Here is a 16,086-nt window from a genome sequence, read left to right as displayed (position 1 = left end):
TTTGGGTGGAAAAAAAATTCAGGTGAAAAAAGTTTGGGTGGAAAAAAAATTCAGGTGGAAAAAAAAGTTCAGGTGAAAAAAAGTTCTGGTGGAAAAAAAATCCAGGTGAAAAAGAAGTTTGGGTGGCAAAAACTTTGGGTGAAAAAAAAAATCCGGTGGAAAAAAAGTTCAGGTGAAAAAAAAATTCAGGTGAAAAAAAAATTCAGCTGGAAAAAAGTTCAGGTGAAAAAGAAGTTTGGGTGGAAAAAAATGATGTTGAGAAAGAAGTTCAGGAGATATTGAATTGAAAAAAAAGTTTTTTCATGTGATGTGATTTGATGTTTTCAATGTAATTAGTATAAATAACATTAATGATATAACAAGGTGAACAGAAACATGTTTCCAAAAGAAGTACACACCATACTCTCATAAATGACTGTACTTCACCACCCAGCCACCAGGGGGCGTAGTAGAGTATTACACTACATGTATCACAAGTCAGTATGTTCTTTATAAAACAGTCTGCTGACCTCACCAACCTCGGCCTGGACAACTGGTTATCCTGTTGTCAGGCTAAAATAAGGCAGGCAAAGCAGGAAAACTATAGCTAATATAGTTTATTAGCTACTATAGCTAATAAAGCACTGTAGTTTAGAGTTTAAGTCAAGCAACCGAGCTACAGGGTGTCTCACAGGGTAACTGAAATGCAACTTGGAATAAGAAAACAAAGAGCAAGTGGTGGAGGAAGCAGTCAGATCCTTTATTTATGTAAAAGTACAGATACCACACTGTATAAATATTGTGTAGGTAAAAATGAATAAAAATAATATTTCCTCCATCTGACCTTTACAGCTGGAAGTTTGAATGTGTATAAACGATGCAGGTTTTCTCCCACTTTGTTTATTAGTTTTCATAATAAAAACATTCAGGTGGAAAAAAGTTGAGGTGAAAAAAAAAGTTTGGGTGGAAAAAAAATTCAGGTGTAAAAAAAGTTCAGCTTGAAAAAAAATTCAGGTAAAAAAACAGTTCAGGTGGAAAAAAGTTCAGGTGGAAAAAAAATTCTGATGGAAAAAAAAGTTCAGGTGGAAAAAAAAGTTCAGGTGAAAAAAAGTTCAGGTGGAAAAAAAAGTTCAGGTGAAAAAAAAGTTCAGGTGGAAAAAAGTTCAGGTGAAAAAAAACATTCAGGTGAAAAAAAGTTCAGGTGGAAAAAAATTCAGGTGGAAAAAAAATTCTGATGGAAAAAAAAGTTCAGGTGAAAAAAAGTTCTGGTGAAAAAAAAGTTCAGATGGAAAAAAAGTTCAGGTGGAAAAAAAAGTTTGGGTGGAAAAAAATGATGTTGAGAAAGAAGTTCAGGAGATATTGAATTGAAAAAAAAGTTTTTTCATGTGATGTGATTTGATGTTTTCAATGTAATTAGTATAAATAACATTAATGATATAACAAGGTGAACAGAAACATGTTTCCAAAAGAAGTACACACCATACTCTCATAAATGACTGTACTTCACCAGCAAGCCACCAGGGGGCGTAGTAGAGTATTACACTACATGTATCACAAGTCAGTATGTTCTTTATAAAACAGTCTGCTGACCTCACCAACCTCGGCCTGGACTCGCCTAAAAGAGTGCACCTATTTGTAATGCACGAATGTGTTTCATGTTCTGGGAAACACCAGTTCATTTATTAAAAAGTACGCACACCTGACGAGCTCTCCGGTCCGTTTCTTTTGGCACCAGCGTCCTGTTCTTTAAAATGTGGTTATCCTGTTGTCAGGCTAAACTAAGGCAGGAAAAGCAGGAAAACTATAGCTAATATAGTTTATTAGCTACTATAGCTAATAAAGCACTGTAATTTAGAGTTTAAGTCAAGCAACCGAGCTACAGGGTGTCTCACAGGTTAACTGAAATGCAACTTGGAAAAAGAAAACAAAGAGCAAGTGGTGGAGGAAGCAGTCAGATCCTTTATTCATGTAAAAGTACAGATACCACACTGTATAAATATTGTGTAGGTAAAAATGAATAAAAATAATATTTCCTCCATCTGACCTTTACAGCTGGAAGTTTAAATGTGTATAAACGATGCAGGTTTTCTCCCACTTTGTTTATTAGTTTTCATAATAAAAACATTCAGGTGGAAAAAAGTTCTGGTGGAAAAAAAAATTTCAGGTGGAAAAAATTGAGGTGAAAAAAATTCAGGTGGAAAAAAAATTCAGGTGAAAAAGAAGTTTGGGTGGAAAAAAAACAGGTGGAAAAAAATTCAGGTGGAAAAAAATTCAGGTGAAAAAAAAAGTTCAGGTGGAAAAAAGTTTTGGGTGGAAAAAAAAGTTCAGGTGAAACAAAGTTCAGGTGGAAAAAAAAATTCAGGTGGAAAAAAATTCAGCTGGAAAAAAAATTCAGCTGGAAAAAAAAGTTCAGGTGGAAAAAAAAAGTTCAGGTGGAAAAAAAAATTCAGGTGGAAAAAAAAATTCAGGTGGAAAAAAAATTCAGCTGGAAAAAAAAGTTCAGGTGGAAAAAAAAATTCAGCTGGAAAAAAAATTCAGCTGGAAAAAAAAGTTCAGGTGGAAAAAAAAATTCAGCTGGAAAAAAAATTCAGCTGGAAAAAAAAGTTCAGGTGGAAAAAAAAATTCAGGTGGAAAAAAAAATTCAGGTGGAAAAAAGTTCAGGTGAAAAAAAAAGTTCAGGTGAAAAAAAATTCAGGTGGAAAAAAGTTTTGGGTGGAAAAAAAGTTCAGGTGGAAAAAAAAGTTCAGGTGAAAAAAAATTCAGGTGGAAAAAAAGTTCAGGTGAAAAAAAATTCAGGTGGAAAAAAAGTTCAGGTGAAAAAAAGTTCAGGTGGAAAAAAATTCAGGTGAAAAAAAAAGTTTGGGTGGAAAAAAATGATGTTGAGAAAGAAGTTCAGGAGATATTGAATTGAAAAAATTTTTTTTTCATGTGATGTGATTTGATGTTTTCAATGTAATTAGTATAAATAACATTAATGATATAACAAGGTGAACAGAAACATGTTTCCAAAAGAAGTACACACCATACTCTCAGAAATGACTGTACTTCACCACCCAGCAGGGGTGAAAGTAAGCCGGTACGGTCCGGTACTGCGTACCACTAAAAGATTCAGTGGCGGTATGCAGTACCAGGAAGAGGGGGAGAGCGGCTGCCTGCTGAAGCCCTCATTCAGAACCAGTCACGGCCGCACTTTGGGTCAGAAAATAGATCCGCTAGCAATATGCAGTCTTGAACACTACTATGTCTGTTTATAAATTGCTTTTAACTCATTCCGAATTGTTTGTGAACTATCCGTGCTGAGTTTTGGTCCATGCTGGACGGAGCCTTGGCCGGACATCTCCCTCTCTTCCTCACGGCTCTTGCCCTGCTTCTCTCCCCCTCCCCTCGGAGAGAGCCCGGTGCCTTCGAAACGTGCACTACGTTTAATGTCTTTCCGTTCGTTGTAAAATGTCCCAATTAAAATCAGTAGGAGAGTAAACAGTTGTGTTTCATGTTATTATATTCAATTTCAACGACACAGAACAACTCGAAAAAAAATTGCTTATGAGCGAACGACCAGATTTCGCTCAGCAGTACGTGAATGCGCATGCGCGTCTACTTCCGAAACAGAGCGGTTGCTATGGGGATGGCCTCTGAGGAAAATCTTTTAGGTGATGTATTTTGATGAGGGGTAGATCCACTTTGAGTTTTTGCTCATGACCATCTGTTCTTAATCATTTATGTGATACTTAGTATGTCAGAAAGTCCAAAGACAGAGACTTGTTAACTGTTCAGGTATGAAATGAGGATGTTGAAAATGTTTCAAGTTACGAAATTTTCACATAAGCCTGTTAAAAGAGACACTTTAAAATGTTCCAATTTTTATGTTTATTGAATATCAGTCGTGTTCACGGCAGAAAGTATTCTGGATGTTTATCAATGTTTCATACATGCCAGCACCTTAATAATTAAAATAAATATTTTATCATATTGTCAAGTGTTTCTAATTTCTGCCTACTCCACACAGGTAGCCTACAGTAAAATATTGAAATGTTTTTATTTGTTTGGGTTTTGACTTTGCTGTTTTTAAAATGCATGAAGCGAGAGAGAGAACAATATGAGGCAATGAAGGTTTTGGTAATAGTACCGGCAAGAATTTAAATCTACTTTCACCCCTGCCACCCAGCCACCAGGGGGCGTAGTAGAGTATTACACTACATGTATCACAAGTCAGTATGTTCTTTATAAAACAGTCTGCTGACCTCACCAACCTCGGCCTGGACTCGCCTAAAAGAAAGCACCTATTTGTAATGCACGAATGTGTTTCATGTTCTGGGAAACACCAGTTCATTTATTAAAAAGTACGCACACCTGACGAGCTCTCCGGTCCGTTTCTTTTGGCACCAGCGTCCTGTTCTTTAAAATGTGGTTATCCTGTTGTCAGGCTAAAATAAGGCAGGAAAAGCAGGAAAACTATAGCTAATATAGTTTATTAGCTACTATAGCTAATAAAGCACTGTAGTTTAGAGTTTAAGTCAAGCAACCGAGCTACAGGGTGTCTCACAGGTTAACTGTGAAATGCAACTTGGAAAAAGAAAACAAAGAGCAAGTGGTGGAGGAAGCAGTCAGATCCTTTATTTATGTAAAAGTACAGATACCACACTGTAGGTGTAAAAAAATGACATTGAAAAAAAATGTCATGATGAAAGAAATTTCAGGTGGAAAAAAAATTCAGGTGGAAAAAAGTTCAGGTGGAAAAAAGTTTTGGGTGGAAAACAAAATTCAAGTGGAAAAAAAAGTTCCAGCAGTTTCAGCTGCAGTGTCTCTGGGCTCGTTAGAAGACCAGCGGCAGCTCGCCCTGCAGACATCCGACCCGTTCGCTCTACCTAACGAGCCCAGAGACACTGCAGCAAAGAGCTGCTCCAGAAGATGACCAATCCTGATTGGAGCAGGAGAAGACTCGGAAGTAGGCTGAAGAGGTTGGTGTGTTTACTGGGAAAACTATAGCTAATATAGTTTATCAGCTACTATACCGCAGTTTACAGTTAAAGTCGAGCATAGAGAGCCCAACCAATCAGAGACAGAGTAGGTCGGGTCTTGCAAGAAATTCACTGGGATGATAACAGCCATCTGGTGCAGCAGTAGCAGCACACTGTGGGAGCAGCTAGCAGCTGGTTACTGTATCGACTTTTTTCCATTTCATGACAGGTAGCAATAAGTGTTAGGCCAAGTGCATTACAGCAGCCTGTTAGGACAAAGTAAGAACGAAACGGAAATTAAGAGGTGCTGGATTATTTATAAAGATACTATCAGATGTATTAACGTATCAATATTCATCTTTAAACATCACAATTACATCAATATCAGTGTAAAACACCCCCATGTCCTCTCCTTAATGTGGTTCTGAGACAATAAAAGTCAACACACGTGTTTAAATAAAAATGGTTTATTCTCTTTCAATATAGCTTTTGTTCTATCATAGCAGAAAAGAGCCTCCATGCCACTCAGTGCTAAAACCTGGAACCGGATCTCAGGTCACCACAGCATCGTAATGACGGACAAACGTCTGTACAGCACAACACTGGCTTGATACTGATCCAACAACAGTCATTTTGCTCTTTTTAAAAACAGGTAGAGGGGAGTGTCGGGAAGCAGGAGGACGAGGAGGAGGAGGACGAGGAGGACGAGGAGGAGGAGGGGGTCAGGTCTGATTTCAGATCTGATTTATCTGTGACACGGACCAAGCAGCGCAGATTCTCCGGCTTTTGTTGGGAGAAGTTTAATCCGTGCGTGTTTGTGTATGCTGCAAAATTGACATCTTGCTCCAGTATGGCTGTTGGTGTGGAGGCAGAAGTTTCTGCCACGAAAAGGTCACAAGTTGAGGTAACAAAGATTCTTCCTGATTGGACGAAGGAGGGAAAAAAGAAACAAACAGAAGAATTAGTCAAATACTGATCATCACCTGACTTATGATTGTAGAAATGTTTAAAGGGTTGTGCGTTATACAGGAAGTGATTCTGTTATCAGCACAATCTGGTGTCGCCGTGTTGTCGCTGGAACGTCACGATAAATGTTGCAACAGGACGATCGCTGAAACTCACCGGTCATGTTTCTGTAATGTCATAGCTTAGCAACTCGTATGAAAGAGTTTAGTTTAACCCAAACCATTTATTCATAACCCTAACCAAGCAGTTTAGTTCCCTAAACCTTACCAAGTATTTTAGTTCCCTAAACCTAACCAAGTATTTTAGTTCCCTAAACCAAACCAAGTATTTTAGTTCCCTAAACCAAACCAAGTATTTTAGTTCCCTTTACCTAAAAGTATTTTAGTTCCCTTAACGTAACCAAGTATTTTAGTTCCCTGAACCTTACCAATTATTTTAGTTCCCTAAACCTAACCAAGTATTTTAGTTCCCTAAACCTTATCAAGTATTTTAGTTCCCTAAATCTAACAAAGCAATTTAGTTTCCTTTACCTTGAGGTATTTTAGTTCCCTTTACCTTGTGGTATTTTAGTTCCCTTTACCTTGAGGTATTTTAGTTCCCTTTACCTTGAGGTATTTTAGTTCCCTTGACCTAAAAGTATTTTAGTTCCCTTGACCTAAAAGGTATTTTAGTTCCCTTGACCTAAAAGTATTTTAGTTCCCTTAACGTAACCAAGTGTTTTAGTTCCCTTAACGTAACCAAGTGTTTTAGTTCCCTGAACCTTACCAAACAGAAGAAATGTTCCTGTTTGATCGTTTAATTTTATGTTTACACTGAGTCCATTAACGTTTTGTTTTATTTCAGGTTTCTGTCAGGTTGTTTGGACTAAGACATTAAAATACTTGGGTCGTGTCAGGAAAACGGGGTTTGGGTTAAAATAAACCTTTTCACAACATTAAGCTCGTGTTAGAAATGATAACTTCTCCCATGCGTGAGAGTCACAGAGCTCCGACATCACAAACACGACTGATCAGTTTCATTGATGGACGTAGAGCAACATGAATGTTGATGTTCTGGGAACAGCTGGTGATATCAGACTGCTGCTGTGTGACTTACCTGCTCTCTGGTTATCATGTTGCATTGGAGCTGCTTATGGCCTTTGTGCCGTCTGTGTTGGCGTTTGCGTGTTCCTTCACCACAGGATCTGACGGACAAAGACAATGAGGTCAGGTATGAAACAGATACAGGCGTCTGAAGTAGCTGGCACAGTTTGTGTTTTGAGTTTCATATTTATGCAGCACTAACCAAACATACAAAGACCTGAATCAAAGTAGTTCTGGTTGTAATGATCGAACTCGTAAGGGGCTCAGAGAATTCAACATCAGAATGCTTTTTAAATATTTACCAGTTAATCCATCTAATCTGTACTGAACTGGTTAAAGTTTTGAGAAATCATCCCGCTGATACGTTTTACTCTTAAAATCTTTAAAAGGTAACTACATGCACCTCATTGTTCATACATGTGGTGGTTTTTGACAGGCAGACAGTGAGAGTGTTGGTGGTACTAACAGAAGTATGGGTGCTGCATGGCCTCAGCTGCCGTCAGCCTCTGCTGGTGGTCGTAGCGCAGCAGCTTGTCCAGCAGGTCCAGAGCCTCCGGACTCACCAGGTGCTGGTTCTCTGACTGGATGAACTGCTCCCAGCGCTTCCGTGTTTGCCTGGAAACAAACAGCCGGCATTTAATCTGACTGGCCTCGAAGCAGTTTTACTTTAAATGTGAATGTGAAGCAGCCGAGGACACGCTGCTGCTTCTGAAACCTGGACGTTTAAAACAAGAGACTGTTCATCAACACTTCTTCAGTCAGACACTCGGCAGCGACTCAGTTTGAAGCGTGTCTGTTAGTTTTCAGTAAAGAACGATACTCACTGTCCCAGCAGGTCTTTGAAGCGAGTGTCCAGTTCTATGTGATATTTGTGCAGGTAACCAAAGAGCTCATCGGTGCCAAGAACCTTAGCGATGCGGACCAGCTGGAGAACATACAGGCACAGTTAATACATTGGTTACATACTGCAGACACACATTACAACAATTACCTTATTTTCTCAGATAGTCGTCGTGTCGGGTATTTTTTCCCCGGTCCCAAATAACGAGGGTGGATAAACTCTGTGTTCGTTATGCAACTAAGCATAATGTACATTTCCTCAGATTTAATTCAATGTACTAATCATGGTACCCTCAACACTTTGTTGTTCTAGATTACTTCATCAAAGTTTTATTGTCCTCTGTCACTGTGGGTGTTTTAACTATATTTCCTAGTTACATTCATTTTCTAACAGCTTTTATTGAGAAACTTTTGCAGGACAGGTTGTAGAAAATGACACTGCAGGACTTCAGATGTAGCTGCTGCCATCTTGTGGCTCGTGTATGTACTCAGTCCACTGAAACACTGCAGCAGGCCTGTTCAACTACTCTTTTAAAAGAGAACGTGGGGTCGGACACTTACTGCTCTAAAAGCCTGGGTTAAAACTTCTTAATGAAGAAGTATTTTTGAGCTTGGTACTGAACATTATGGGACGATTAGCCTGCTAATAAAATTATCAAAGGGCCTGAATGAGGTTGTTAAAGGGCTGCATTCGAGCCACGGACAGCAGGTTGAACAGGTCTACACTAGAGGGCTTTTAATTTGAAACATACAGGAAGTGTTGAATTGGTATTAACAGTATTAGGCAGTGGAAATGTAACTGCAGGCAGGAGAAGATCGCAGTCAGGTGAGCGTTAAGACTACGTCAATATGTCAAACCAAACACATTCCTGTCCCCGTCTGTGGTCCTCGACTTCAGCTGAAAGTGGTGTTATCATTTTTGGAGGATATGAATCTTTATGCGGCACATTACCTGGTCGTAGTTGTCCTGGCCATGAAAAAAGGGTTCCTTCAGAAAGATCATGCTGGCCAACATGCAGCCTAGACTCCACATGTCCAAACTATAGTCATACATCTGGGAACAAAGCCACCGACAGAGTTATTTATAAGAAGACAGAGACCGTCTGCTAATACATTCAGAGCAGAGTAACCATCAGATCCACAGCAGGTACCTGATAGTCCACTAGCAGCTCAGGGCCCTTGAAATAGCGGGAGGCCACCCTGACGTTGTATTCCTGAGCGGGATGGTAAAACTCTGCCAAACCCCAATCTATAAGACGCAGCTGTGACACAGAGAGACAGTGTTATCATTAATCTGGTGAAGAGTGCAGCGTGAACAGCTCCAGGCTGGAGTAACCCGGAGAATCAAACACGTGACAGAAATATAAAACATTTATAATGTTTTTACTCCGGTGTCGTTTGTGGGTTTTATCTGGTTCAGTTTCAATCCTAAAATAAAGCAGCTAGAAGAAGAACCGCTTTGATAAACACATAATCTCATTCTTCATGAACTGTGTCGTTCTAGATGAGGTTTTTTGAAAGTACCTTTCTCAGCTGGTGGTCGATCATCACGTTGTGGGGCTTCACGTCCCGGTGCATGATCCCCATACTGTGACAGTAGTCCAGAGCCTTAAACCACAGACGGACACATTCAGCACTGACGCCTGTAACCATCATCTGGACCACCGATCCACACACCAGAACTCAACCTCGACTCTAATCTACTGATCTCTAGACTGTTTTTTGATTTGATTAATCGTGTTATATACATCGTCCATCATCTTACACTGATGCAGAGCAGCAAACCCTCATTCAGAAGATGAAAACAGCAAAAGATTTGTTTGATAAATAATGTAAATGATGAATTAATGAGCAGAGTTGAACAAACCTTCCTTTTCCCGTCTATTCACAGTTTTTCTGAGGTTTACGTTACACACTGCTTTAAGGGAGTTTGAGGTACGAGTCCACAGGGCGTCGTTTGACCTGAGGCCACGCGACACTTCCAGCTTCACACGCTTAAACAAAACAGGCGGAACTCTCCAGCAACTATGCAAATAATAACTGGCTGCACTGGACTCGTTCTTCAGGATTTAAAAGCGGACCAACATGGCAGCACGTCTGGGATCTTTCTCTTATTTTACAAAATCAGCTCAGTGAAATGTGTTTCTGAAGACATTTCAGGCGGGAAATAAATCATGGACTACCAGGTTCTGTCTCCATTTTAGTGTTTCTCAAGTTTTTATAGTGTTTCACGAGTTTCCCCCTGAAGCAGCCAGAATTTAACTTAATTCAAACGAGGAGCCGTCAATGCGACGCCTCGCCTCTCGTAACGCAACGCTCCACTGCCAGGATGCATCGCACGGCTTTCGACAAAGACAACGAATGGGAAGTGTGAAAAAGACGGATCCTGTGGACACGTAACTTTAACTCTTCAGAACAACCTCATCCTGCAAGTTTGCATATAGACGTGGCACCATCATGTTCTTATTTTTAACGTAGTATTTAAATAAACAATATGAATAAATAAATTACCTTGAGCAGCTCATACATGTAGTAACGGATATCATAGTCTGTCAGCTTCTGGTAAAGCTCCTGTGGAAGCACACGAAGACGTCCGTGTTTAAAAAAAAATCATTGATCACATGATGTCAGCAGCTCATGAGGCACGTGTACAACATTAACTGGAGGGTTAAGCGTGTTATTAATAATGGATATCAATGCCTTGGCATGAATGGTAACTGTGCTGCTAGTTCAGCATGTATGATGTCGGCCAAACTCAAGTACCTTAAAATCTGTGTTATTGATGCACTCAAAGACAAGCGCTGGTGTTCTGGACTGCAAAGAGAGGACAACACAAGGCTTAACTGAGGAGAACAGCAGGTAGGTGGCGATCATTATCACTGCATGGACACACACACACACCAAACACTCACATACACACACACACGCACACACACGCACACACACAGTTACACGCAAGACTGGATTACCACAGCTGGCATGCCGACATGCAGCACAGTGACGGCGGGAGTCTGACTCACCACCGGGTCTTTGACCGTGTCCACCAGACGGATGATGTTGGTTCCTCCACGCAGGTTTTCAAGAATTTTGATTTCCCGTTTGATCTTCTTCTTCTTGACGGGCTGTGGGTCAAAATAAAGACACACACTCAATATCACTAAATTAAATGAACGGTGACAGAAGGCACCGCAGGGAGAAGCGATCTCTGGATACACAAACAAATACGATGATGTCTACGTACTCTGTGCAGACATCTACTGAAGTTAGCATGCTAACCAGCTAGCCCTGGCTCTTCCCTGTCCAAAGCTCCTGTGCCAGCGGTGTGAACACCAACCCTCCTCTTGCACCGAGCTCCCAGTCTGGACCACTAGATGTCGGCTCACCAAGCTAACTAGCTAACAGCAGCTACTAGCAGTAGTTAGCCTTTACTCTGGTGATATCCTGACCACAAGTGTCGCATTAAGAACAACTCTCAGCATAACAAGAAACAAAAACTACATCCTCCAACATGACCTCTGAGTTAAACCAAAGTGAAAACACTGACTTGATAATATCTCTGTTGTAATAACGCACTGAAGTGTATTTAAAAGATTCAGTGAATCAGTGAAAGAAAATGTGCATTAGGAGCGTTTACATCAACGGGTTTGGAGCAAATAAACTCGGCTACACGTGCAAAATTTAGGGCTGAATTTATTTATTTATCTTAAATTCAGCGATTTTCCATGAAGCTTTTCAAAATGCACATAAAATCATGGTGATGGAAATATGACTGGTGGCTTCCTGTAGATGACTTCACGCTCAGCCCAGTCAGTATTTACACATTTCAAAGGGTTTTCATGTCGTAAAGACAGAAGACACATCTGATATTACCGTTCTGGTGACATGGAGAAACAGAACAAGCAGGAGGAAATGTCTAATTTTAAACAGTGAAATGTTTGAAACCAGTTGAATCATTTGGTGCCTTGTTTCCTTCCTCATGCATTCAACCAGCAGATGTCGCCGCAGCGTGATGTGGAGCTTCAGAGCCTTCGTTGAAACAAAAACTGACCACCGACGGCGGTTTTTCTTGGACGGCACCCTGCATCATGTGTACAAACTCTATGAAACGCACAGACCAAGCCCGGCCCGATGGGATCATGTTGGTGCGAAGCCTAATCATAAGTGCTCTTTTAACAAGCGTTCAAGTTAAACCAACTGTGAGAGGAAATAAACACAGAGCAGCTTCACCACATCTGGAGATCGACTCCACGACTCACACGTGACGGTCGCTGATAACAGAAAGCAAAAGAAGAAAAGCTCGAGCTCACCTTGAGGATTTTCACCACCACTTTCTCATTGTTGGTCACATTTATGGCCTCAAATACTTCGCTGTACTTCCCTCTGCCCAGTTTACGCACCAGCTGATAGTTGTCTTGATTGCTGAGAAAGAGACGAAACAAAAGGAAATGAGATTACGATGCGCTGATCGTGACATTTAGTCGCTTCCTCAAAAACAATCTATGACTTAGAACATTTATGAAACAGAGCACACCAGAAACATAACCTCAGGGTTCTGGCTTCTACAATATCAGGATTTGCTGCTTTTGTCATTATAATTGTAAACTGAATTTCTTTCCAGACAAAAGACATCTGAAGACGTCACCTTAGAGATTATTACAGGCATTTGTCAAGATTTTCTAATTATACTGAGAGATTAGTGGGTAATAAAAACAAGATCTCAGATGCATTTCAAGGCTTAATGTGATATTTTGAATTGTGGAGTCTTTATCTATCGATTAATTATGTTTTTAGCAGGTAAAATGTCAGGAGATGGTGAAAAACGCCCATCACAGGTTCCCAGAGACCTCGAGGATCTAACAAGTATAATAACACGAAACAAAGAAAAGCAGCTAATGTTGACAGAGAAGCAGAAACCAGCTGCTGTTTCTCATTTTTGTTTTAATAAATTAACATTTTTCAAGGTCATTTTAAGTCAACATCATTTCTAAAACTTCTTTATGTATTTTGGGGGAAATGACTGTTACATACTCAATTAATTTATAGCATTACTTCATTACTTTAAAATGCAACAATTATTGCATTGACTGGTGAACATGTCTGTTGTTGCTCAGATTAACTCACTGCTCGATGTTTTATATCGTTTGATACGGATGTTTTCATGTCGGGTGCTTTGTAACATTTTGCAGCTGAAATGATCGATTGTGGTTTCTGTGCAGAGACAAAACCACTGAAACCCTGAAACCCTGAAACACTGTACTGCCACTGTACCTCCAGTTTGGCACATGTGCATCGTAGTCCCAGTACTCTCTGTTCTTCTGTGTGTTGACATCGGTGTACACCCGAGCCTTGCTGCTGGCCGGCGTGGATCCGGGCATCGCTAGCTTTGAGGCTCCGTGTCGAGGACCTTCACCTCCCTCTGAATACTTCTTGGCTCGATACTGGAAGGCAGCGCAGCGACTCTCCAGAATACGCGGCTCTGAGATCCCTACGCTGTGCTTACCATGGGCTTTGGCTGCTTGCGCCCTGTGATGGAAGGCGTCGGGCCGGTCTGACGCAGCTGTCGTGCAGACTGACAGAGCTACAATGACGGAGTGCGTGAAGCCCCTGAGCAGGATGTTGATGGACAGGATGGGATGAAGACCCGCCAGCTGCAGGACGACAGGAGAGAGAAGAGGCTGAAGAAGAGGACAGAGAGTTGAGGTCACTTCTGATGTCTGGCTGCAGCGATAGATGAATTTCATTCTTGATTATTATATTGTTGGTCAATAGAATAATAAAAACATAGTTTCATCATCTCAATGTGATGTAATCAAGTTGCTGTTCTTATTTATTTTAAGTCTAATAACCAAATATATCTTAATTTTTTATTGACAAAGAAAAGCATCAAACCGTCACATCAGTGAAACAAGAGGAACTTTTTTCTTTTCATTTCATGTTAATAACAAAACAGATGCCAAATCATTTCCTGTCAACTGACTAATCAAACTATTAACTAACGGTTGCAGATCTGCTCGTGTGACTCTCTGGTGTCGATGTGTTAACTTGTAAAATCACAGAGAAATCACCGTAAAGGAACAGTTCACCCAAAAATGGAAATTCAGTCACTGTCTACTCTAGGTGCGCCGACAATGACTGAAAAAATACATTTATAATTTTCATTTTTGGCTGAACTGTTCCTTTAACTTTAACCTTTTTATCAGATTGGAGACACTGACTGCATTTGTGAAAAAGGGGGGAAAAAAGAGGTTCATCTGTTTTGTCTCCCTTCGGCCCACATCAGACCCGGTCAACTGGAAAAACTACTGTGCTACTTGTCAAACATAAATGAGATAAACATGGAAACTGTTGAAAGATTTCTCGTCACACAAAACAAACCGTCAGTTAGTTTGAGATGTGTGAAGATGTACTGTCAGATACTACGTCTCTGTCAGAACCAGCGTTCCTAAACCCACAGAACATTTTATCATGTTTGTGAAAACAGAAAAGGGACTTTATCACCGCTGAGGACACGCCGGACTACATCTAGTGAAACAACAACAACATCACACCGTCCTTGGACGTGATAAACATGGACAGTTTCAGATTTATGAAACTTTTACTCTAGTTTTATCTGAGAAAACATGAAATAAATAAAAAAAACTATTAAAGCTGGAGAACAAAGAAACTCAAACCCAGTTTCAGATTTCTAATTCATGTTTCCCATTTGTGAAATGAGACAAAAGGGCAGTTTCACAGTTTTTTCTCTCCATACAGGCAACACTTGACTTGATCTCAATCAAATCACCACTGCGTTCAGCTTTATAAAACCTGGACGTGGTAAACAATGACAGTCCTCAGGCTGTTTACAATCCTGTTTCCAGATTTGTAAAACCTTTATTTAAAAGGCCTTTTTACTGCATTCCCTCCTTCCAGACAGGCGAGGGGGCGACTAACGTGGCTTTTTAAGGGCCGATGTCGATTATTAGAAATCGAGGAGACTGATATTTAGGACCGATATTCATTTTCATTCAATTGAAACTTTCAAAATGTGAGTACATCAGTTTCCTGCTACTTCACACTTCCTCTCCATTACAATTACTTGATAAATGTAGTTACTTGTTACTTTGCAGATTGTGATCAATCAGTGTTTATACGCTATTAATCGTGACCGATCACATAGAGTTGTGTGGTCAGGACACTGTGTGAGAGGATGTTGCATCAGATTCATAGTAGTACATTTTTAAAACAGTTTATTTTATCAGCAATCTGACAGAAAAATCACAAACACAGATGATCAGAAAATGCTGAATATCGTCCTCGATCAGTCCACATCTGATCCAGAGCCCAAACACCAGGTGCAGCCCAAACACCACAGTAAAAACCTATCAAACCTGGACCAGACTCACATTAATGCACCTAATTTCACATTTTTAATCAGTGAAAACAGGCAAAAATAGTATTTCCACAGCATTTTCTCTGTGTGGCCCACATTAGACTCAAAAGCCAGAGCACTGAAACCAGTCAGCCCAGATGTGGGTGAAGGTGGAGACCATCTTCTGAGTCCCAGTCACAGCTAACGATGGTTCCCTCAAAGCCCACAGTCCATTTTATTAATAACCCAGAACTGGTCGTCACGACACGGGCTCCCCGCGGCCTTTGTCCCCCCACAGATGGATCTTCACACCCCCGATAACAGATGACCAACATTAATCCCGCCGGCTGCCTTCACGTTATCTCAACATTTACAACAAATCCGGCTGCGCTAGCATCATTTAGCTTATTTCCAACTAACTAGCTAACTAGCTAGTTACGGTGACCTAGCTAACTTAGCAACGCGTAAAAATAATAAAATACATACCCTTAAATGAAACAATACGGATGAATAAAGATCGTAAATGTATGTAACGTTGTGCAAGACACATTAATGGACTACAGGCTATTTAATGGTATCGATAATCCTGAATTGTGAGAATCAATAAGGGGGCTAACGTTAGCCGGCTAACCTCGTCGCAGAGATCTCCGAGCTCAGAGGAAGTCCGCCCGACATCAACGCTCACTCAGCCCCGTTAGCTCCCCGTCAGCGGCGCGTTGCTCTCCGTGAACCGACGCAGCACTGCCGGGTTTAAAGTGATCAATAATGTGCGCGATATCCGCAGGAGCAGCGACCTGATAATCTCATCAGATGGGTGGTGCTGGTGCATCTAGCAGCGGGTCGTTAGCGGAGCCAGGACGGAGCTCCCTTTGCGGTAAACATCACCCGGAAGTGAACCGAGAGGATCAGT

General features: G+C 40.6%; 1 protein-coding gene across 2 annotated transcripts; it reads right to left on the bottom strand.

Annotated features, from left to right (window-relative positions):
* Positions 1 to 5,388: 5,388 nt before the first annotated feature.
* Positions 5,389 to 16,042, bottom strand: LOC140994972 (casein kinase II subunit alpha'-like). Of its 2 annotated transcripts, XM_073464841.1 has the most exons (13): positions 15,808 to 16,042; positions 13,094 to 13,473; positions 12,133 to 12,244; positions 10,846 to 10,947; positions 10,589 to 10,639; positions 10,337 to 10,396; positions 9,350 to 9,433; positions 8,977 to 9,087; positions 8,778 to 8,879; positions 7,810 to 7,910; positions 7,452 to 7,600; positions 6,999 to 7,086; positions 5,389 to 5,857 (listed from the first exon to the last, which is right to left on the bottom strand). In XM_073464841.1, the coding sequence occupies exons 2-12, from the start codon at positions 13,198 to 13,200 to the stop codon at positions 7,013 to 7,015; spliced, it is 1,053 nt and encodes a 350-aa protein (XP_073320942.1). In that variant the 5' UTR covers positions 13,201 to 13,473; positions 15,808 to 16,042; the 3' UTR covers positions 5,389 to 5,857; positions 6,999 to 7,012. The 2 variants fall into 2 exon arrangements, with proteins under 2 accessions (XP_073320942.1, XP_073320943.1); XM_073464842.1 differs by lacking the exon at positions 15,808 to 16,042 and having other exon boundaries at positions 5,772 to 5,857; positions 13,094 to 13,496.
* Between the last annotated feature and the right edge of the window lie 44 nt (positions 16,043 to 16,086).

This window comes from Pagrus major, chromosome 4, assembly GCF_040436345.1.
Source record: "Pagrus major chromosome 4, Pma_NU_1.0".
In the NCBI taxonomy this organism is placed as follows: domain Eukaryota; kingdom Metazoa; phylum Chordata; class Actinopteri; order Spariformes; family Sparidae; genus Pagrus; species Pagrus major.
Note: the sequence above shows the minus strand (reverse complement) of the source record. Positions and strands in the feature narration are given on the sequence as shown.